The following is a 16,354-nucleotide window of genomic DNA, read 5'->3' as shown; positions in this document are numbered from 1 at the left end:
CAAACCCGCAGACCGTCATGCGGAAAAAAGGGAGAATAAACGATGCATAATAAAAACATTCACAGTTAAAATTGAGTTAAGATCATGTGCTTCTTACGTGGCAGATTCTTTAAGAGAGGTAGATATTTCCTTTTAAAAATGCCGGCGTATTTTTGTCTTGTGAATAGTGAACAGGACTGAGTCTGAGACAGTTCAACATGATAAATACATCGAGTTGCTCTCTTTCAAAGGCCAGCGCCAGTGCGTGCATGCAGCGCAGTCAAAAGCAACCGCATGGGCCAATGAAACTCGATGTTGAGTTTCCCGTCCCATTTTTTCCAGCTCATAATGAGGAACCGATTTCATTATTCATTTTTTTTCAGAAGATGAAAGTTTGACCTTTTGTAACCTTTTAACGCACTTTATTCCGTGGAACTTGAAGCCAGGGAAAAATTAATCATTTTTTTGGGGGGGCTCCATTTTCATTTTTTTTGCAATATTTCAGGGGCTCTTTTCAAATGCTACGTTTTTGTATTTTGAGGAATACCTGTTCACTTATTAAATTAATTATTACTTGTTTAATATTGTATGATTTTTAAAGTTTTTTTCATGCCTAGAATCTTGGATGTGGGTGTGTTTGTGTGGGTGAGACTGTGAGTTGAACTTGATATAAATGAATTTTATATCTAATTTTTACTCCATCTAATTCCAGTACTTGGCCATGTAATAAAGGCCCACATACCCTTACTTTTCCTGAAGTTCTTTGAAAACGCAGATCTCCACGAAAATTGTATTTCTCTATGGGGGAGTCTAAATTTGGTGAGAATGAACTCATTAATAACTTAAATATACATGACAATGAAGAAATCATCAAACTTCATTGGCAGTTTTGAAAAATATACCCGAAATATAAACTCTGTCTGAAGCAGAAAATCATCATCATTGAGGCCTTTACAGAGCGAATTGTCCCCCAGAGCTCTGGCAGAGAGACAGAGCTCAGACTAGCTAGCACAAGCGCCAATGCGTACGTGGGTGAGTCTCCCGTCGGCCTTGTAACAGATTGAGCTTTGATGATTTTTTTGTCTGATATTTAACTCATCCCCTGGAAAAATAAAACAAATGATTTTTAAGTTATAATTAGCAAATAAGATAAATTATTTTGGATGAGTACTAGGCCGTATGATAACTCACCAACGCGAGGTTACTAGACTTTGGGATTTATTGAGGTAGCTCAACCATACCTTGAGCGATGTTCGTGCAGGCTCCACCACTTCTACGGGTTGTTGAGTGGAGCCTGCACGAACATCCCTCGAGGTATGGTTGAGCATGCAGCGTCATTCCATTCACAAAAAAAGAAAGAAAGAAAAGATTTGCAGGTATTTACAAGATATAAAAGTAATTGTCTTACTGAAAAGCTTATATTAATGTTTTAAATCAGTTTTGAATCTAGATATCCAAATAGTTTATTTTCAGAATTTGATTTTCAAACGCGGGCGACGGGAAACTGAACATCCAGTTTTAGCGGCCATATTATCGAATGAAATACAAAAACAGAAGGAAATAATATAGAGATAAACGAGAAGAAAAAATTGACTGTATCATTATCAAGGTATTTATTGCAATTTTGATTACTTTATAGACGAGGTCCCATAGAATTGAATATTGTAATTATGATTGTTGTGAGTCGCAGTGTCGACCGACCTGGACTGAAAAACAACATTGCCGTCTGCCGATCCTTGCTGGGCAGCCTGGCCTAGCTAGCGCGCTGAGCTGCGGCTCGCTAGCTCCGATCCGAGGCATTAATTGCGTAATGCTTTCAAAATCGAGATCAGAGCGGACCCATTTCGTGGTACAAAGTCACCCAAAAAACATTTTCTCTCCGGAATAAAAGGCGAATTTGCAAATTGTAAGTAAATTTACTCTAGGCTAGGTAGTAGTAGATATATATTTTCCTGATTTGAGCCTGTATAGTGTGGGGATTGCAGAAATAATGTTTTTCATTTTTCAAAGATAAATTGACTTGCGGGTTAAAACCCGACGGGTCAGCGGGTCCCGCTTGCAAATTATTGGATTATACGGGACGGTACGGTTCGGGTTTTCACTTGCGGGTTACAACATTACCTGAAAGTTTTTACAAGAAAATCTTATATTTTCTTTCATTTTTTAATGAAAAATTTGGTACACTTACTCTTAATGATATAAGGAACACTATTAACCAAAAAAAAATTGTGAAATAAGAAGAAATTCATGTTAAATCTTAACTCAAATTGTTAGGTGCGCAGACTTGGGGCCCACCATCATACAAAGTGAATGGAGGTGGAAATAGGGAACCGTGCGTGTGACTGCCGCCGCTGTATGAAGTGAATGGTGGTCCCCAATATCACGATAATGCCCATTAAACATCAAAACCAAGTCAGATTTCAATTCAAATAATCATCTCATTCTCAATCGACGAATGTCAATCTCACTCAAAACCAATTCTTATTAATTTGAACACTGCTCAATTCACTTGACGTGTGTTGACATTGACAATTCTCAACAAACTTCTTGAGCCGACTCCGGAATATTGGTGGAAAATGCACTAAAACTATTAACCAAACGGATCCCTCTCACAAATTGCAAATATATGATAATGAACATCAAAGTATACCCTGTCACCATCCTTGAAATGATTCCCGGAACATGAAACAAGTCCAAAAAGTGTCGCCAAAGCGACAATTTTGGCCAACACGACAGTCTCCATTTTGTGATATTACAACCTCGATCATGCATATTAAGTTATATGAAGCTGGGGTAATCGCTTTTTTTTACTCTAAACAGGAAGATTCGCAAGTTAAATGACATTTATTTTGCGACTCCATATTTTTTAAGATTTTATGGTGGTATAGTATGTTTGTGTTCATGAATATTATCTTATCACAGATAATCCCTTTCCTTTCGTGTTGTTTTCATTTCATCAAGCCAAGCCATGGCCATCGCATCGTTCGTACATTGCGCTCGGGAGTTGGCTGGCTCAGGTGCACTTCCAGCACCGCTGCTGATGCATGATGTCCATGCATCTTTGTGAGATTAGTCTACCAATGAAATAACTTCGTTTGGTTATTTATAATTGAGATCAATGTAATGGAATTCAATTACTCTAAATGAGTACATATAATAATATTGTCTCAAATAGAAACAATAACTTCCACCTTGATTCGTCCAATTCTCGAATTTGGAAGTTTTATTATGGACTATATTCTTCGCGCATTGGCATCGACTGTGCTACGCGTTAATCCGTAATCTCAGCGACCTTTAGCTTAGCTGATCACCGAACAAAGCCGTGGATTCACCGACGAGAGCCTGAATTTGAAGGTACAAATTCGCTGTTTGTGCTCATTTTCACACGAGGAGCTGTCGACTGCCTGTGAACTTGAATTCTCCGTTTTACAGGAGCTCATCTGGAGTTGTCCACTGAGAAGTATTCTGTTGCAAAACGAGCTACACATTTGTATGTTTCCGATAATCTTGCCAGACAGCTAAGCCTAATGCAATGGATCTGCAGCAAACCGTGCAAGATCTCGCGGAGGCATGGGTGGCTGCAAATACCGACACAAGTTTCAGCCGAACTCAGGTAAAGAAAAAGGTGTATCTCTCAGATTATCTTTTTGGCTCTTACAAACACATTTGAAAATGAATTTACGATTTAAGCAATCTTCATATTATAAACGACGGAAACATGATGCCTCATCAAGTCTGAATTCCTGAAGAGCTAGAATATGATTATTTTACATTAGCTCCGAGGAAGAGCAACCCCTTATCAAAGGCAGGTAAAGCGCCGGGGCTGGCCGCCTAGTTACATTAGGGATTGGGCTAGATTTGGCTGAAACAGGGAATAGTTCGAATATCGAATAGAACTTGCGTGTTGAACCGTATACATGAACATGTTTTGAATGAAATGATTATACATACCTTTTCGACTGGGGAGACTGAAATTTAAATACATATTATTTTCTAATCAATGAAATTTTTTCTATTAATATTTTAGGGAGTTTTTAGCATTGATTTATCAGTGTTCATTCTTTATATTTAGCACTTTTTAGCAGTGCTCTTTCAGTTAAGACTGCATATTTCATTTGGTAATTTATTTTTTAATAATGTTTTCATTACAGCTGTAGTTATGTTTTGGTTTTGTGCATTTCTTTTTTCAGTTTGAAATATGATTTTGGTTTATCCTCTTCCACCCCCCCCCCATGATTCCTTCTCCAGTAACTAACTTTTTTTGATTTTCTCTTCTTCCTTTTCCCTCTCCTCCCCCTCTTTCTTGTTCTCCTTTCCTCCTTTTCTTCTTTGTCTTCCTCCTAATTCTCCTCCCCTTCTTATCTTCATTTTTCTCCTCTGCCTCCATCTTGGCTCACCATTTTCCTACCTTGTTGTGCCATCCCCTGAAGTCCTCCACCAGTTAGGGTAATTCAGGGCTTCTTCTCTCTCCTCCGGCCCTTTCATCCTTATTTTTCTTATTTCCCCCTTCTCCTCTTTCTCCTTCCCGTTCATCTCATTTTATTCTCCTTTTCCTTAATTCGTTTTGCTCTTGCTCTTTACCTCTTTTCTTCATTTATTAAAAGTTGATCTTCTTTTTCTCTAAAAATTATTACACCCTTGTTTATTATTTCTTTTTCCCCCACTGACTTCTTTCTTTTCTCTCCCTCTCTCTTTCACTTTTTTCTATCCATTCTCTCTTCCCTCTCATTTTTTTCTTCTTCCCCTTTCATCTTCTTAGCCTTAACTCTCTTGTTTTTATTCTTCTTCCTTTCCTTTTATGTCACTTTTCTTCTTTGTTCTTCCTTTCATTTGTTGTTTTTCGTTATTAAGGGCCTATTGAAGCCAGGGCCTGGACTCTGGGGTTCCTTTGGTAATCTGGTGTAGAAGGTTCAACTTTAAATTTCTCTTTTTTTTCTTCTTTTTCTCTTCAAACTTTGAGATTTTGTATAAATGACTAGACTAACTAGTCAATATCTTTGCGAAAACTTTTGTATGCATCCTCTTTTGATATAATATTATCTTACTGTGTAAAGTTTGGCCACAATTTGCCTTTATGCCATTGTGATAATGGAATTGAGGGATTCCTTCTATATCTGTTTAGAATAAGATAATCTCGTCTTCATGGAGAGAAATTTGTGTAAGATATAGTCTACATCATATTTGTTTATATGTTTGAGACTGAAATTGTTTGAATTCAATTTAAGTTTTGGTTTAATGATAAATGAAAAAAATCTTTATTGTCTTCTTGTCTTAAAGGTCAAGTCCACCTTAGAAAAATGTTCATTTGAATCAACAGAGAAAAATCAGACAAGCATAATGCTGAAAATTTCATCAAAATCTGATGTAAAACAAGAAAGTTATGACATTTTAAATTTTGCTCATGTGCACAATGTATGCAAATGAGAGAATCAATGATGTCCCTCACTCACTTCTTTCTTTGGTTTTTATTGTAAACTTGATATACAACATTTAAATTTTTACAAATTTGACAAAGACAAACTTGACTGAACCATAAAATATTTAACAATGGTAATTCCATACATGTATGTTCAGGGAGGAATAAAACTTTGTTTCACAGGGAAATGGGGATAAAATTATAAGTTTTCAGGGTGCTACATAAGTTTTAAGAAGCACTTGCCTGGTCGGGCAAGTATATTTTTGAAAAGTTAGATATACTTGCCCCAAAATCTATTTCACTTCCCCCAAAAAATCCTTGAAAAAAGGTTTTACCTCTTCAAAGGAAAGTGTTGCGGTTATTTACCTTTTTCTCTCTTTGGACATGAACTGATCTACATGTACCTTGTTACTGCATTTCTTTTTCCAAAAGGGATTTTATCTTGCCTGCCATGGCTAAAATTAGGGTCAATATCATATCAACACTAATTTTGGTCATTCTACTCTGAGAATTTTGCTTGCCCAATTTGGGCAAGTAATTTTGGTCTTTACTTCATAACACTTGCCCGACTCTTACTTTTACTTGCCCCAGGCAATAGGGCAAGTGCTTATGTAGCACCCTGGTTTTCATATTTCATATAATGAAATACAAAAGCATTAGTTCCCTCATTTGCATACTGACTGGGATACATGTATGCATTTAACTGTTTTGTGAAATTAAGTGGAACTTTAAATGTCATAACTTAATTTACATCCGATTTTGATGAAATTTTCACTGTTACGCTTGTTGGATTTTTTTCTTTTTATTCAATAAAACTTTTGTTGGGGTTGACTTGTCCTGTTATCGAGGAAAAAAAAATTATGCATAAGTTCAGAACTTCAGATTAATGGTCTAAAGCATTTTACACGTACATTGTAATGTATGCAGGTCTAATGTCCCTGAAATTGCATTGAATTACTGTACATTCCTTTTCAACTGACACACAATAATTTGTAAAAATGTGATCGAACTCATGGAAGTAACTCAAGTAATTACATTTACCCCCTGTCAAATGTTGGGGAACTTGAAGGAAAAGTCCACCCCAACAAAAACTTGATTTGAATAAAAAGACAAAAATTCAAAAAAAGCATAACACTGAAAATTTCATCAAAATCAGATATAAAATAAGAAAGTTATGACATTTTAAAGTTTCGCTTCATTTCACAAAACAGTTTATGCACATCTCGGTTGGTATGCAAATGGGGGAACTGATGACATCACTCACGATTTCTTTTGTATTTTATTATATGAAATATTTTGATTTTCTCGTCATTGTCATGTGAAATGAAGTTTCATTCCTCCCTGAACACGTGGAACTCCAATTTTAACATTTTGTGCTTCGGGCAAGTGGTCCTAATCATCACATTCGTAAAAATTGAAATATTGTATAATTCAAGCAATAAAAAACAAAAGAAATAGTGAGTGACATCATCGAGACATCGACTCTCTCATTTGGATGTAACTGGCTCGTTCATATAACTATTTTGTTAAAAATAAGCGAAACTTTGAAATGTCATAGCTTTCTTATTTTACATCTGATTTTGATGAAATTTTCAGCATTGTGCTTGTCTGATTTTTCTCTATTGATTCAACTCAACTTTTTTCTAAGGTGGACTTGACCTTTAACGAAAAGGTGCATTCATGTACCGGTACATACAGGGTGACCAGACGTCCCGTATTTCCCGGGATTGTCCCGTATTTTGCTTCTTTGTCCCGGCGTCCCGACAAACCCTTCCCGGGACGCATATTTGTCCCGTATTTCAGAATATTGAACAAAATGTATTTAAAAGTGACGAATTTTCATCAAAATAACCAACAGATGACGAAGCAGAGACAACAATAAAATCGATTTGCAAGTTCTACGGTGATTTTCTTGCTAACCCAATACATCGTAAACTAACTGGCCTCCTGCCATTGTGTGGCAGGCTACTAGCTAGGCATGTAGGATCTGAGCAGATTCTCTCCACCAAACATGCCAAAATAATCACAAAATCGGCGGGAAATTTGTATGACTATATTATGGGTTCTCAGATTACTGATTTGGAGATGTAATCTCGGAGGAACAATTAAGTTATTGAGTTTTCATAACTAGATCTAGTTGTTTCAGCTTTCGATTTGAGTCTTGTTGTGTATGATGCCGCGATGTTTCATCTAATTTTTAAGTAAAAAAAAATCACCTTGAAATTTTATTCATTTCTAAAACATTATTTTTAATTCTAAAATTATATTTGAAAAACACCAAATATCATTATGATTTTTGTTAGATGATTGGATTTTTTTTGCTTGAAGTTTGAAATTTTTTCCTCTTTCTTTCTTTTCTATCCTTCTTTCTTCATCCTTCTATCCTTCCTGCTTGCCCGTTTTTGTTCCATCTATCTTTATTTCCTATTTGTCTTTCCTGATCCTTTCTCTCTCTGTTCATTTTTCTTTCTTTCCCCCTTTTTCTTACCCGTCTTCTTTATCAAATTTCCCGTGTTATATTCTTTCTTTCTTAAAACTTTTTTTCTCCCCCCTCCCTTCCTCTCCTTTTTCTTTAAATTCTTTCTCTTCTTCCATTATGTTTTCATTCCCTCCTCACTTAAATTCTTTCTCCCTCTCTTTCCTCCTTTCTTTCATTCTTCATTTGAGTTTTCCTTCTAATTCTTTCCATTATTCTTTATCTCCCTCTCTTAATTCCTTCCTTCCCTCCTCCCTTCTTTCTCTGTTTGCTTCTTTCTTTCAAAGAATGAAGGAAACATTTTTCTTTCCTTCATTCTTTCTTTCCTCCTCATTTTTCTTACTTTTTTTTCTTTCTCTCCTTTATGTTGTCTTTCACACATTGTATTCTTCTTCCATTCCCTTCTTTTTCTTTCTCTCTGTATTCAATTCAAAGAATGACGGTAACATTTTTCGCTCTTTTATTCTAACTTTCTTTTATTCTTTTTTTCAATTTTCCTTCATTTTCCCCTTAATTTTTTCTTTCTTTCTTCTCAATTCATCTCTTTTCCTTCGTCTTTTCTTTCTCTCCTTCATTCTTTCGTTCACCCACCCTTCCAATTCTTTATAATTATTCACAGGTGTAACCAGTGGCGTAACTACGGGGGGCACGTGCCCCCAATCGGCTGGCCCCCCCAAAAAAAAAAACGGGGGGGGGGGAAGAGAAAAAGAGGGAGAAAGTGAGAGAAACGTAGTGGGAAGGAAAAATTATTGTTAATTATGTTATATTATATTATAATTATGTTATATTACTTAAAAATAAAAAAAATATCATAACTTTATGAAACATAATTTGCTCAGGGCCTATGTCTTCATTGTTCCTGAAGCTCGCATTGTCTGTTTAACGAGATATATAATCCTGTTGTACTAAAACCTCCCGTTTTCAAGTCAATATACACCAAATATATTTCCTCGCACTTCGAATTATTATTGTTTTATGCAGTGACATATCATTTTAAGGTCTTAATATCAAACATTTCACGTCCGCACGTACGTTCGCATTAGTGGATTAGTGAGATATGTCCGCTCTTCATGAATTCCTAAAACCAGTCCCTAAAATGTCCCTTTTTCTGATCCGAATATAAAAAATTTCAGCTTGCGCTCGCATCATTTGGTTAGTTAAATACGCATGGACTACGTGAATTCCAACAAACAAGCCTTAGAATGCCCCTCTTCAGGTGTGAATTTCCTAATTTTTAACTCGCGCTTCGCGCTCGCAATATTTGATTAGTGAGAAGTGCATGTTAATCATGATTACAATGACTACAGGTGCTTTATGTGTTTGGATGCATATAATTCTAAAAAAATCAGCAAGCGCTTGGTACTCGCATTAGATTACTATGGTGAGATATGTATACTCTTATAGATTCCTACAATATAGTCCTTAAAGTGTCCGTTTGGGGTCAATATATACAAAAATTTCAGCTCGCGCTTCGCGCTCGCATTATGTGATCAGTGACATACATATTCGTTTAATGACACTGTCCTTAAAATGTCTCTATAAGTCAGTATACCTACCAAAAGAGCGCGCTTCGCGCGCTCACTAGGTGAATCAAAATTTTTGCTGGTGCCCCCCCAATGCCGTGACTCACTGTGTAGCCTTCTTTGTTGATATTTTTTTGTCGATTGTCCCGTATTTCATTTTGTGAAATCTGGTCACCCTGGGTATATATTTTGGGGAGAGGAAGAATTTGGGAATTTTTTCGCATTATTTCATGAAGGATATTTGTCTTTAGCATATGTACTAAATTCTGCAAACCAGATTTCATGGAGATACAAAAGCAATGGTCTCATGCAAAGTTGCTTTTCCTTGTTTGATTTAATTTCTTTCATAAGAAGTCACATTGGCTTGATGGCTTGTGATATTAAACTTGTGTTTAGAACTGTCAATTTTTCAATCCCATAACCATACATGAATTATCTGCTAGGCTAGGTTTGTGCCAGGGGAGGGGACTGTCTTGGAATTCATTGTCTTGTCTTTCCATCAAAAGTGTTGATTATTATGGGATATTCTGCTCCTAGTAATTACATGTACATTGGGGATTTTGTTGTCAAATCATTGTATAGAGTATTGGAGTATTATTTGAAAACTATATTCACATATATATTTCATTGAATGAAATTATTTGTTATTCTTCTGTTCATTTGTTTTTACACTGTTTTGTTTATGTTGTCAAAATATTCAGATATACTGTAGCCACCGATATGTAGGCCTTGAAGCTTTTATGTACCTGTACCGTGTCAATGTGTTTTGTGAACTACACGTTTTGGTTGGTTGTCTCATTTCATTTTATAATTCTCATTATTCCTGCAGTTACAACAAGCGTACGGGAGCGGTGGTGCACAGGACGAAGGTGCAGAGGAAGGCACAGAACCATCAACCTCCGGTGAAGGTGAATTCAGCAGTGGCAATCCCATGAGTGCCCCTTCCTCCCCTCCTCCCCACGGGCTGGCAAGCGGAGACAGCCTGGCTTCCTCGCACAGCAGGAAACGCAAGCAATCCAGTCCTCAGCCCAGACGGGAAGGCTCGGAGCCCGCTGCTGCTACTGGTCTGCCCGATCCTTCAACCAACAAAGGAAACCCCCCACCGTCAAAACGTGTCAAAGATTCAGGTAAGGACTTTATAACATGGCATATTTTCTTTTTTTAATTCTCTTTTAGTCTAGTTGCTTGTGCATCATTCAATGTGATACTGTAATTTACTGCGTATAAGCCGTACCTGTATGTGAGACCCACCCCTGATGTAACAGGGTTATTTATGAGATTTTGCATATATATATATATAATTTTGAAATTATGAGTTCCTACCCCATGGGTACTAATATCATCAGTTTAACACCAATCATTGAATTATAATTTCTAGTCAACTTTTCAAGGTTATTAAAGGTCACTGATCTTCACTTTGGATATACATGTATGACAAGAAGGCCAATTTATCATTTTAAAAAATAATTTGAACAAATCCACTGCAAAAAGGATGGACTACATGTAAGTCATATGTCATGAATAACATTTTACTATTTAACAAGGTCAAAGGTGATTTGAGGTCGTCATTGAAACAAACTTACAATTTTTAGCAAAATACATAAATGTACACGTTATTTTGAAAATGTATTTAAATTTAATCTGAATTCTTTTATTCTATTAATTTTGTAAGGAATATCCAATAAAACAAGCAGACTTTGACACAATTTTAGGGTCACAAAATTAAGGTCAAAGTTCTTGGTCAATAAAATTCAATGAGACTGTCCTTTAAAGGACCAGTCCACCTTAGAAAAAAGTTGATTGGAATAAAAAGAGAAAAATCCAATGAGCATAACAGTCAAAATTTCATCAAAATCTGATGTAAAATAAGAAAGTTATGATATTTTAAAGTTTCGCTTAATTTCACATAATAGGTAATATGCACATCTCAGTTGGTATGCAAATGAGGGAACTGATGACATCACTGACACTCACTTTTTGTCTGTATTTCATCATGGGCAAGTCCAAGAATTTGCGTGTGGTACATGTACATGTATGTATAGGACATTTCAGAGGCTTTAATGACCTAAAAAATAGTGTTAAATGACTTTGATTAGATTGAATATCCATGTACATGTAGAATAGGTATTCTACATGTACAATATATATCTACATGTAGCAGAAGAATAATCATGAAAAAAATGGTGACATATAATATTGACCTTGACCTTTTAGAGAGAAAAGGTGAGCTGTTACATACATGTATGGGATGCAAAAACAGACAATTTTCAAACATTTTTTTTCAATTTGAGAATTCTTTTAAATATGTTCTATTGAGACATGTTTGATACAACTGAAAACGAAATTAGCCATTTCAACAATTTTTTTATCTTGTTTCATGGTTTCATGAATTTCTCATGTATTTCTTTCGTCTTTATTTTTTCATATTTTTCCACTTTCACAATCTTTTTGCTTCAATTGTTTTCATTAACCAGTATTCATAACAAATCAGTCTTTAGAAACTGAAGAAAAGGTATTCACTTTGAGAGCACTCTTGAAATTTGTCTTTCTCCATTCATTTTGTACACAAACCTCCCCAATGACACTGTGTGTTATTTCCCATACGTAACATGTTGTCCCATACATATCATTTTTAAAATTAACTTTTAATTTAAAAAAAAGTGCTGTAGACTACATGTATACTTTTGCAACTTTTTTTGGTATAACATTTTCATAATCAATTAGAAATTCCCAGAGATGCAACAATACAAATATTGTATTCTGAGATATTACGAGAAAAAACATCCTCAAAATGTTACGTACGGGACATTCCATCCTTGGCAAGACCTATTTTGCATATTCAATGAGCAGGGGTGTGAGTGTTCAGATCTTTATCTGATTTCAGATTTTTTTAGTTTTGATTTTCAGCTTAATTTCAGCTTTTTGGGGTTTTCCTCTGTACAAAAGTATGGGAGCTCTTTATGTAGATCAGTACATGTATTTCAGTCTTTTTCAATACTCTTCAGCTTTTTTCAGATCTTTGTCACTCAAACTCCTGAATTAGATGACACCACTTTTTCCCCCAAAGTAATAAGATGTTGGGGGTCCATGTCCCACCCATGACTAAATCTCATAAGTTTTATTTTGATTTTCTAGCAGTTTTTATAATTGTTCCACACATAACGCCTGTTTTACGAATTGTGGAAATTAGGTGCCCAAAAATTTGCATGTTATTGAATTTTTCTTAATGATATTTAACATTCGTTCTTTCTGGTCCTACCTAAGATAATTTCCCATTAAAGATGAAATTTTGTCTTCTAGGGTGACCTTTTCTTAGACTTGCCCGTATATGAAGTAGTCTAATATTCCCCTTATTGTCCTGTAAAACCAAGTTTTATTTGTCCATGAACATGTGGAATGAGCATTGTTTAAAATATAGTTCAGTCAAGCTGGTCCGTATTGTCAAATCTGTAAAAATTGAAATATTGTTTAATTCAAACAATAAGAAACAAAAGAAATGGTGAACGAGGGACATCATCCATTCTCTCATTTGCATGTGACTACATTGTACATATAACTATTTTCGAAAAAAAAGCGAAACTTTAAAATGTCATAACTTTCTTATTTTGCATCTTATTTTGATGAAAATTTCAGCATTACACTGCAAGCTTGGCTCATTTTTATCTGTTGATTCAAATCAACATTATTTTGAGGTGGACTTGACCTTTAAAATTTGATTTGTGTAAATTAAAATAATCATATTTTCACATGTACTGTAATTTGAATACAATCATGGGTTGTGGAAATAAGAGAAAGAGAGAGAGAAAAAAAATTGTCTAATACCCCTTTCACGCTGCCCTCTTCATTTTTCACCGGCGAACTTCTCCGCCTCGCATTCCTCACTTCACCGGCGAAGAAAAAAATGTACCCTTTCGCACTCACATTTTTTCCCTGGCGAAAGTCAACAGGCGATTGCAGAACAAACGAAAGTAAATTGTAAACATTACTTCTTACCTATTACAAAAGGTTTAGAAAAATTAATTACAACATGTTTCGGAAGTATTACGAGAAAAACAAACAATGTCACCTTCTTTTTATATTTTAGCGCATTTTTTTTTTACACATGTACGGTATTGCTTTTTAATAGATATTGTAAGTAAAAATATTATGTTCGAGGGTATTTACTTGGCCAAAGCATTCAGCTGAGCTTGCAACTATCGTACGCGGAATCTCGGTACAGGGGACTTCGGGATACAAAAAATTGACCTCTGACGTCATTAAAGAGGGGAAGTTCTCCTGTTTGCTTTCATACTGGCCTTTTCACCGGCGAACTTCACCGGTGAAACAGTTTCGCCGGTGAAGTTCTCCACCTCTAGAGGTGGAGGAGTTCGCTGGCGAACTTCACCGTTGAGGTTCTCCTGTGTACCTTTCTATACTGGACACTTTCCCCTTTGCTGGCGAACTTCACCGGTGAAGTTCGCCAGTGAAAAGCGCAATATGAAAGGGGTATCAGTGCATGAACTTGTATGCATGTGTAATGTACATGTGGGCATGGAACTTGGCATTTATATTGTGTACTGTTTTAAAAAACAAATGAATACTCTCGATTCAATGCTTACTTTATGTTGATTTGTTTATTTTTGATAAAAAATTCAAGACAAACTTTTGTTTACATTTTGTCGTAGGCCTACAGTGTATTTATAGTTTTCTTTAATCAACTATTTAAGAAGTAACTTTTTATATACAGCATCAGTACTACTACTACTACTGATGCTGTGTGTATACAGATTTCACAAGGGATAATAGTTATTGTTTTACTTTTGAGTGCTTGTTCTGTTTGGCTTAAATTAATGATGTAACTTAAATGTACATTAATCAATGTGTATGTGCACAGATATTTCAGAAGAAAGGAAAAAGGCCAGTGTGGTAGTGAGCTATTAAAAGTAAGGTGGGAAAAGAGTGGAAATCAGATTGAAAATTAAAGAGGAAGAGTTTGGGAGATCACTCGTTGCTGGATGAGCCATTATCTGTCAATGAAATTTATCTGTTTGTCATCATAGCAGCAAATTCATTATAAAGTGGCTGCTGTTGCTCTGAAAATTGGGTTTTGCACGGGACCTCGTTGAGGTGATAATACCCGCTTGATGATAGCGTCAGGAATTCTTTCAGCCCAGACCAGGAAGAGTTGACTTTGAGTCCTATCACAGCGGGATTAGCCGAAGAAAAAAAATGCCCAAGTTTCCTTCCTGCTTGCGAGATATTTCGGTACGCAATCTCACGCAATACTCCTGCCGACGGTTTTCTAATTTTACCAACGGGAGAGAGGAGAGAGAGGGAGAGAGGGCAAGATAGAAATGAGAAGTATGGTGAAGCTTAGGAGCTAATTTATCTCATAAGCTGGAGTTTTTTCTTGCTCACTTCCTGTAGAGGAAGGTAATTAATCCAGTTTCTTTTGACTTGGCATCCATGCTGTATTCTGGCAGATTTTGCGAGTTACGTTAGCCGGAGGGGATGCTGCAAAGGAAAAAAAGACATGAAATGTGTACCTGTATTTTCATGATGGAAGGTTTGGGAATTGGAATTAAGTGACTAAAAGGGGAGAGGATTAGCCGGCTTAGGACGCTCTTCCAGATCTAATTTGCGTCAGTTTTATTTTGTTTTGTTAGACACGGTGCTGTCTGAAATAAGACTTTGCTCTCTGGATCCGCCGACTTTAATACGAAGACGTGACACATTTTGTTTTTCTCCCCATGAAGGTCAAATGTGATGTACTTCTTTAAAAGCAGGATATACTTTATAATCTTTGAAAATCTTAAAAGGACACAATCTTCATCGATTCTTGTAATCTTGCAGTATATCTTTGGATAATTAGGGACATCAAGTGTTGACCAATGTCAAATTCATCAGTATTTTTTTTTAAGACCGACATGAATTACTCAGACTTTTTAAGATTTTAGCTGTAAGATTATGTACAGAATAACATGTAGCATTATAGCAGATTTATGTCAGTGTAGTGTTATTCAAAAGTACTATAGCTTTGTTATTAAAAGCATTTAATTGTGCTGCAAGTAGTGAGGTCATGGATCCTTTGTAGAATGTTTCCTAGATTCATTTAAAAGTAAAATCTTATCAGCAGGAACCATTTCCTGTATCAATTGTCAGGTGATAATTACACTGTTAAACATGGTACTAGGTGACTGTACAGTAGTTAGAATGGAAGGCATGGAGTAAGATATTTTAAGATGGAACTTAAACTCACTTTGCGAAAGAGCAAAACCACAACTGATACTAAAAACGATATAATTTCTATTATCTTTTAAAACTGTTAAAATGACTTGGCAATGCCATGTTTTGTACATTGAAAGCCATCCCGGAATCTTAAAAAAGATTCATACATCTTTCCAACTTTAGTCATCTTTTTAAACATAATTTGGTTGTATGCGATCAAAATGCACAATCTGCTTGCTACATTCCATACCTGACATGCTCCCAAAATCTCCTTAACCGCAATATCGCTAATAATCTACCCAAATAGCTAAAGAAAAAGGGAGAAATAGAAGCTGCTGCTTTGAAAATAGATTTCTAGTGTCAAGGCTGACACTTTCACAGTTCCATCCACCTTGATATCCCATGAGCCTTTGCTGCGACCACTGTCCAATGGAGGAAAGATCTTGTTGTGTCCACTGACTCCGCGGGGAGGGGATTATCTCGTAATGACATTAGACCTCACTCTGATGGTTCTACTATATGATGCTATTATTAGCAGCAATATCTATTGATAAATGAATTGTTTCAAAATATGTGATATTACACTTTGCTGTGTGTTTTTTGTTGAAAAATATTGACTTCACTGTTTCCTTTTTTGTTTTACTTTGTTTTTAGAAAGATTTACTATAGTTAACAATGAAGTGGAGGGGGGGGGGGGTCATCCACATACATGTATGGTACCTCATATTATAAACCTAATAATTAATCTATCAA

General features: G+C 35.8%; 2 protein-coding genes across 3 annotated transcripts in view; one reads left to right on the top strand and one right to left on the bottom strand.

Annotated features, from left to right (window-relative positions):
• Positions 1-2,762, bottom strand: part of LOC121416310 (transmembrane 9 superfamily member 1-like) — a 29,760-nt gene extending 26,998 nt beyond the window's left edge. Inside the window, exon 1 of the mRNA XM_041609863.1 lies at positions 2,630-2,762. Within this exon, the coding sequence (XP_041465797.1) occupies positions 2,630-2,722 (93 nt within the window). The 5' untranslated portion in view covers positions 2,723-2,762. The remainder of the gene's footprint in view (positions 1-2,629) is intronic.
• Positions 2,763-2,865: 103 nt separating this feature from the next.
• Positions 2,866-16,354, top strand: part of LOC121416299 (DNA-binding protein SATB2-like) — a 66,685-nt gene continuing 53,196 nt past the window's right edge. For both annotated transcript variants that reach the window (XM_041609853.1, XM_041609843.1), the window contains exons 1-2: positions 2,866-3,592; positions 10,224-10,521. In XM_041609853.1, coding sequence (XP_041465787.1) covers positions 3,512-3,592; positions 10,224-10,521 — 379 coding nt within the window. In that variant the 5' untranslated portion in view covers positions 2,866-3,511. The remainder of the gene's footprint in view (positions 3,593-10,223; positions 10,522-16,354) is intronic.

The sequence above is a fragment of the Lytechinus variegatus genome, chromosome 1 (genome assembly GCF_018143015.1).
Source record: "Lytechinus variegatus isolate NC3 chromosome 1, Lvar_3.0, whole genome shotgun sequence".
Taxonomy (NCBI): Eukaryota; Metazoa; Echinodermata; class Echinoidea; order Temnopleuroida; family Toxopneustidae; genus Lytechinus; species Lytechinus variegatus.
The sequence above is the reverse complement of the archived record's forward strand: the minus strand, read 5'-3'. Positions and strand labels throughout refer to the sequence as shown.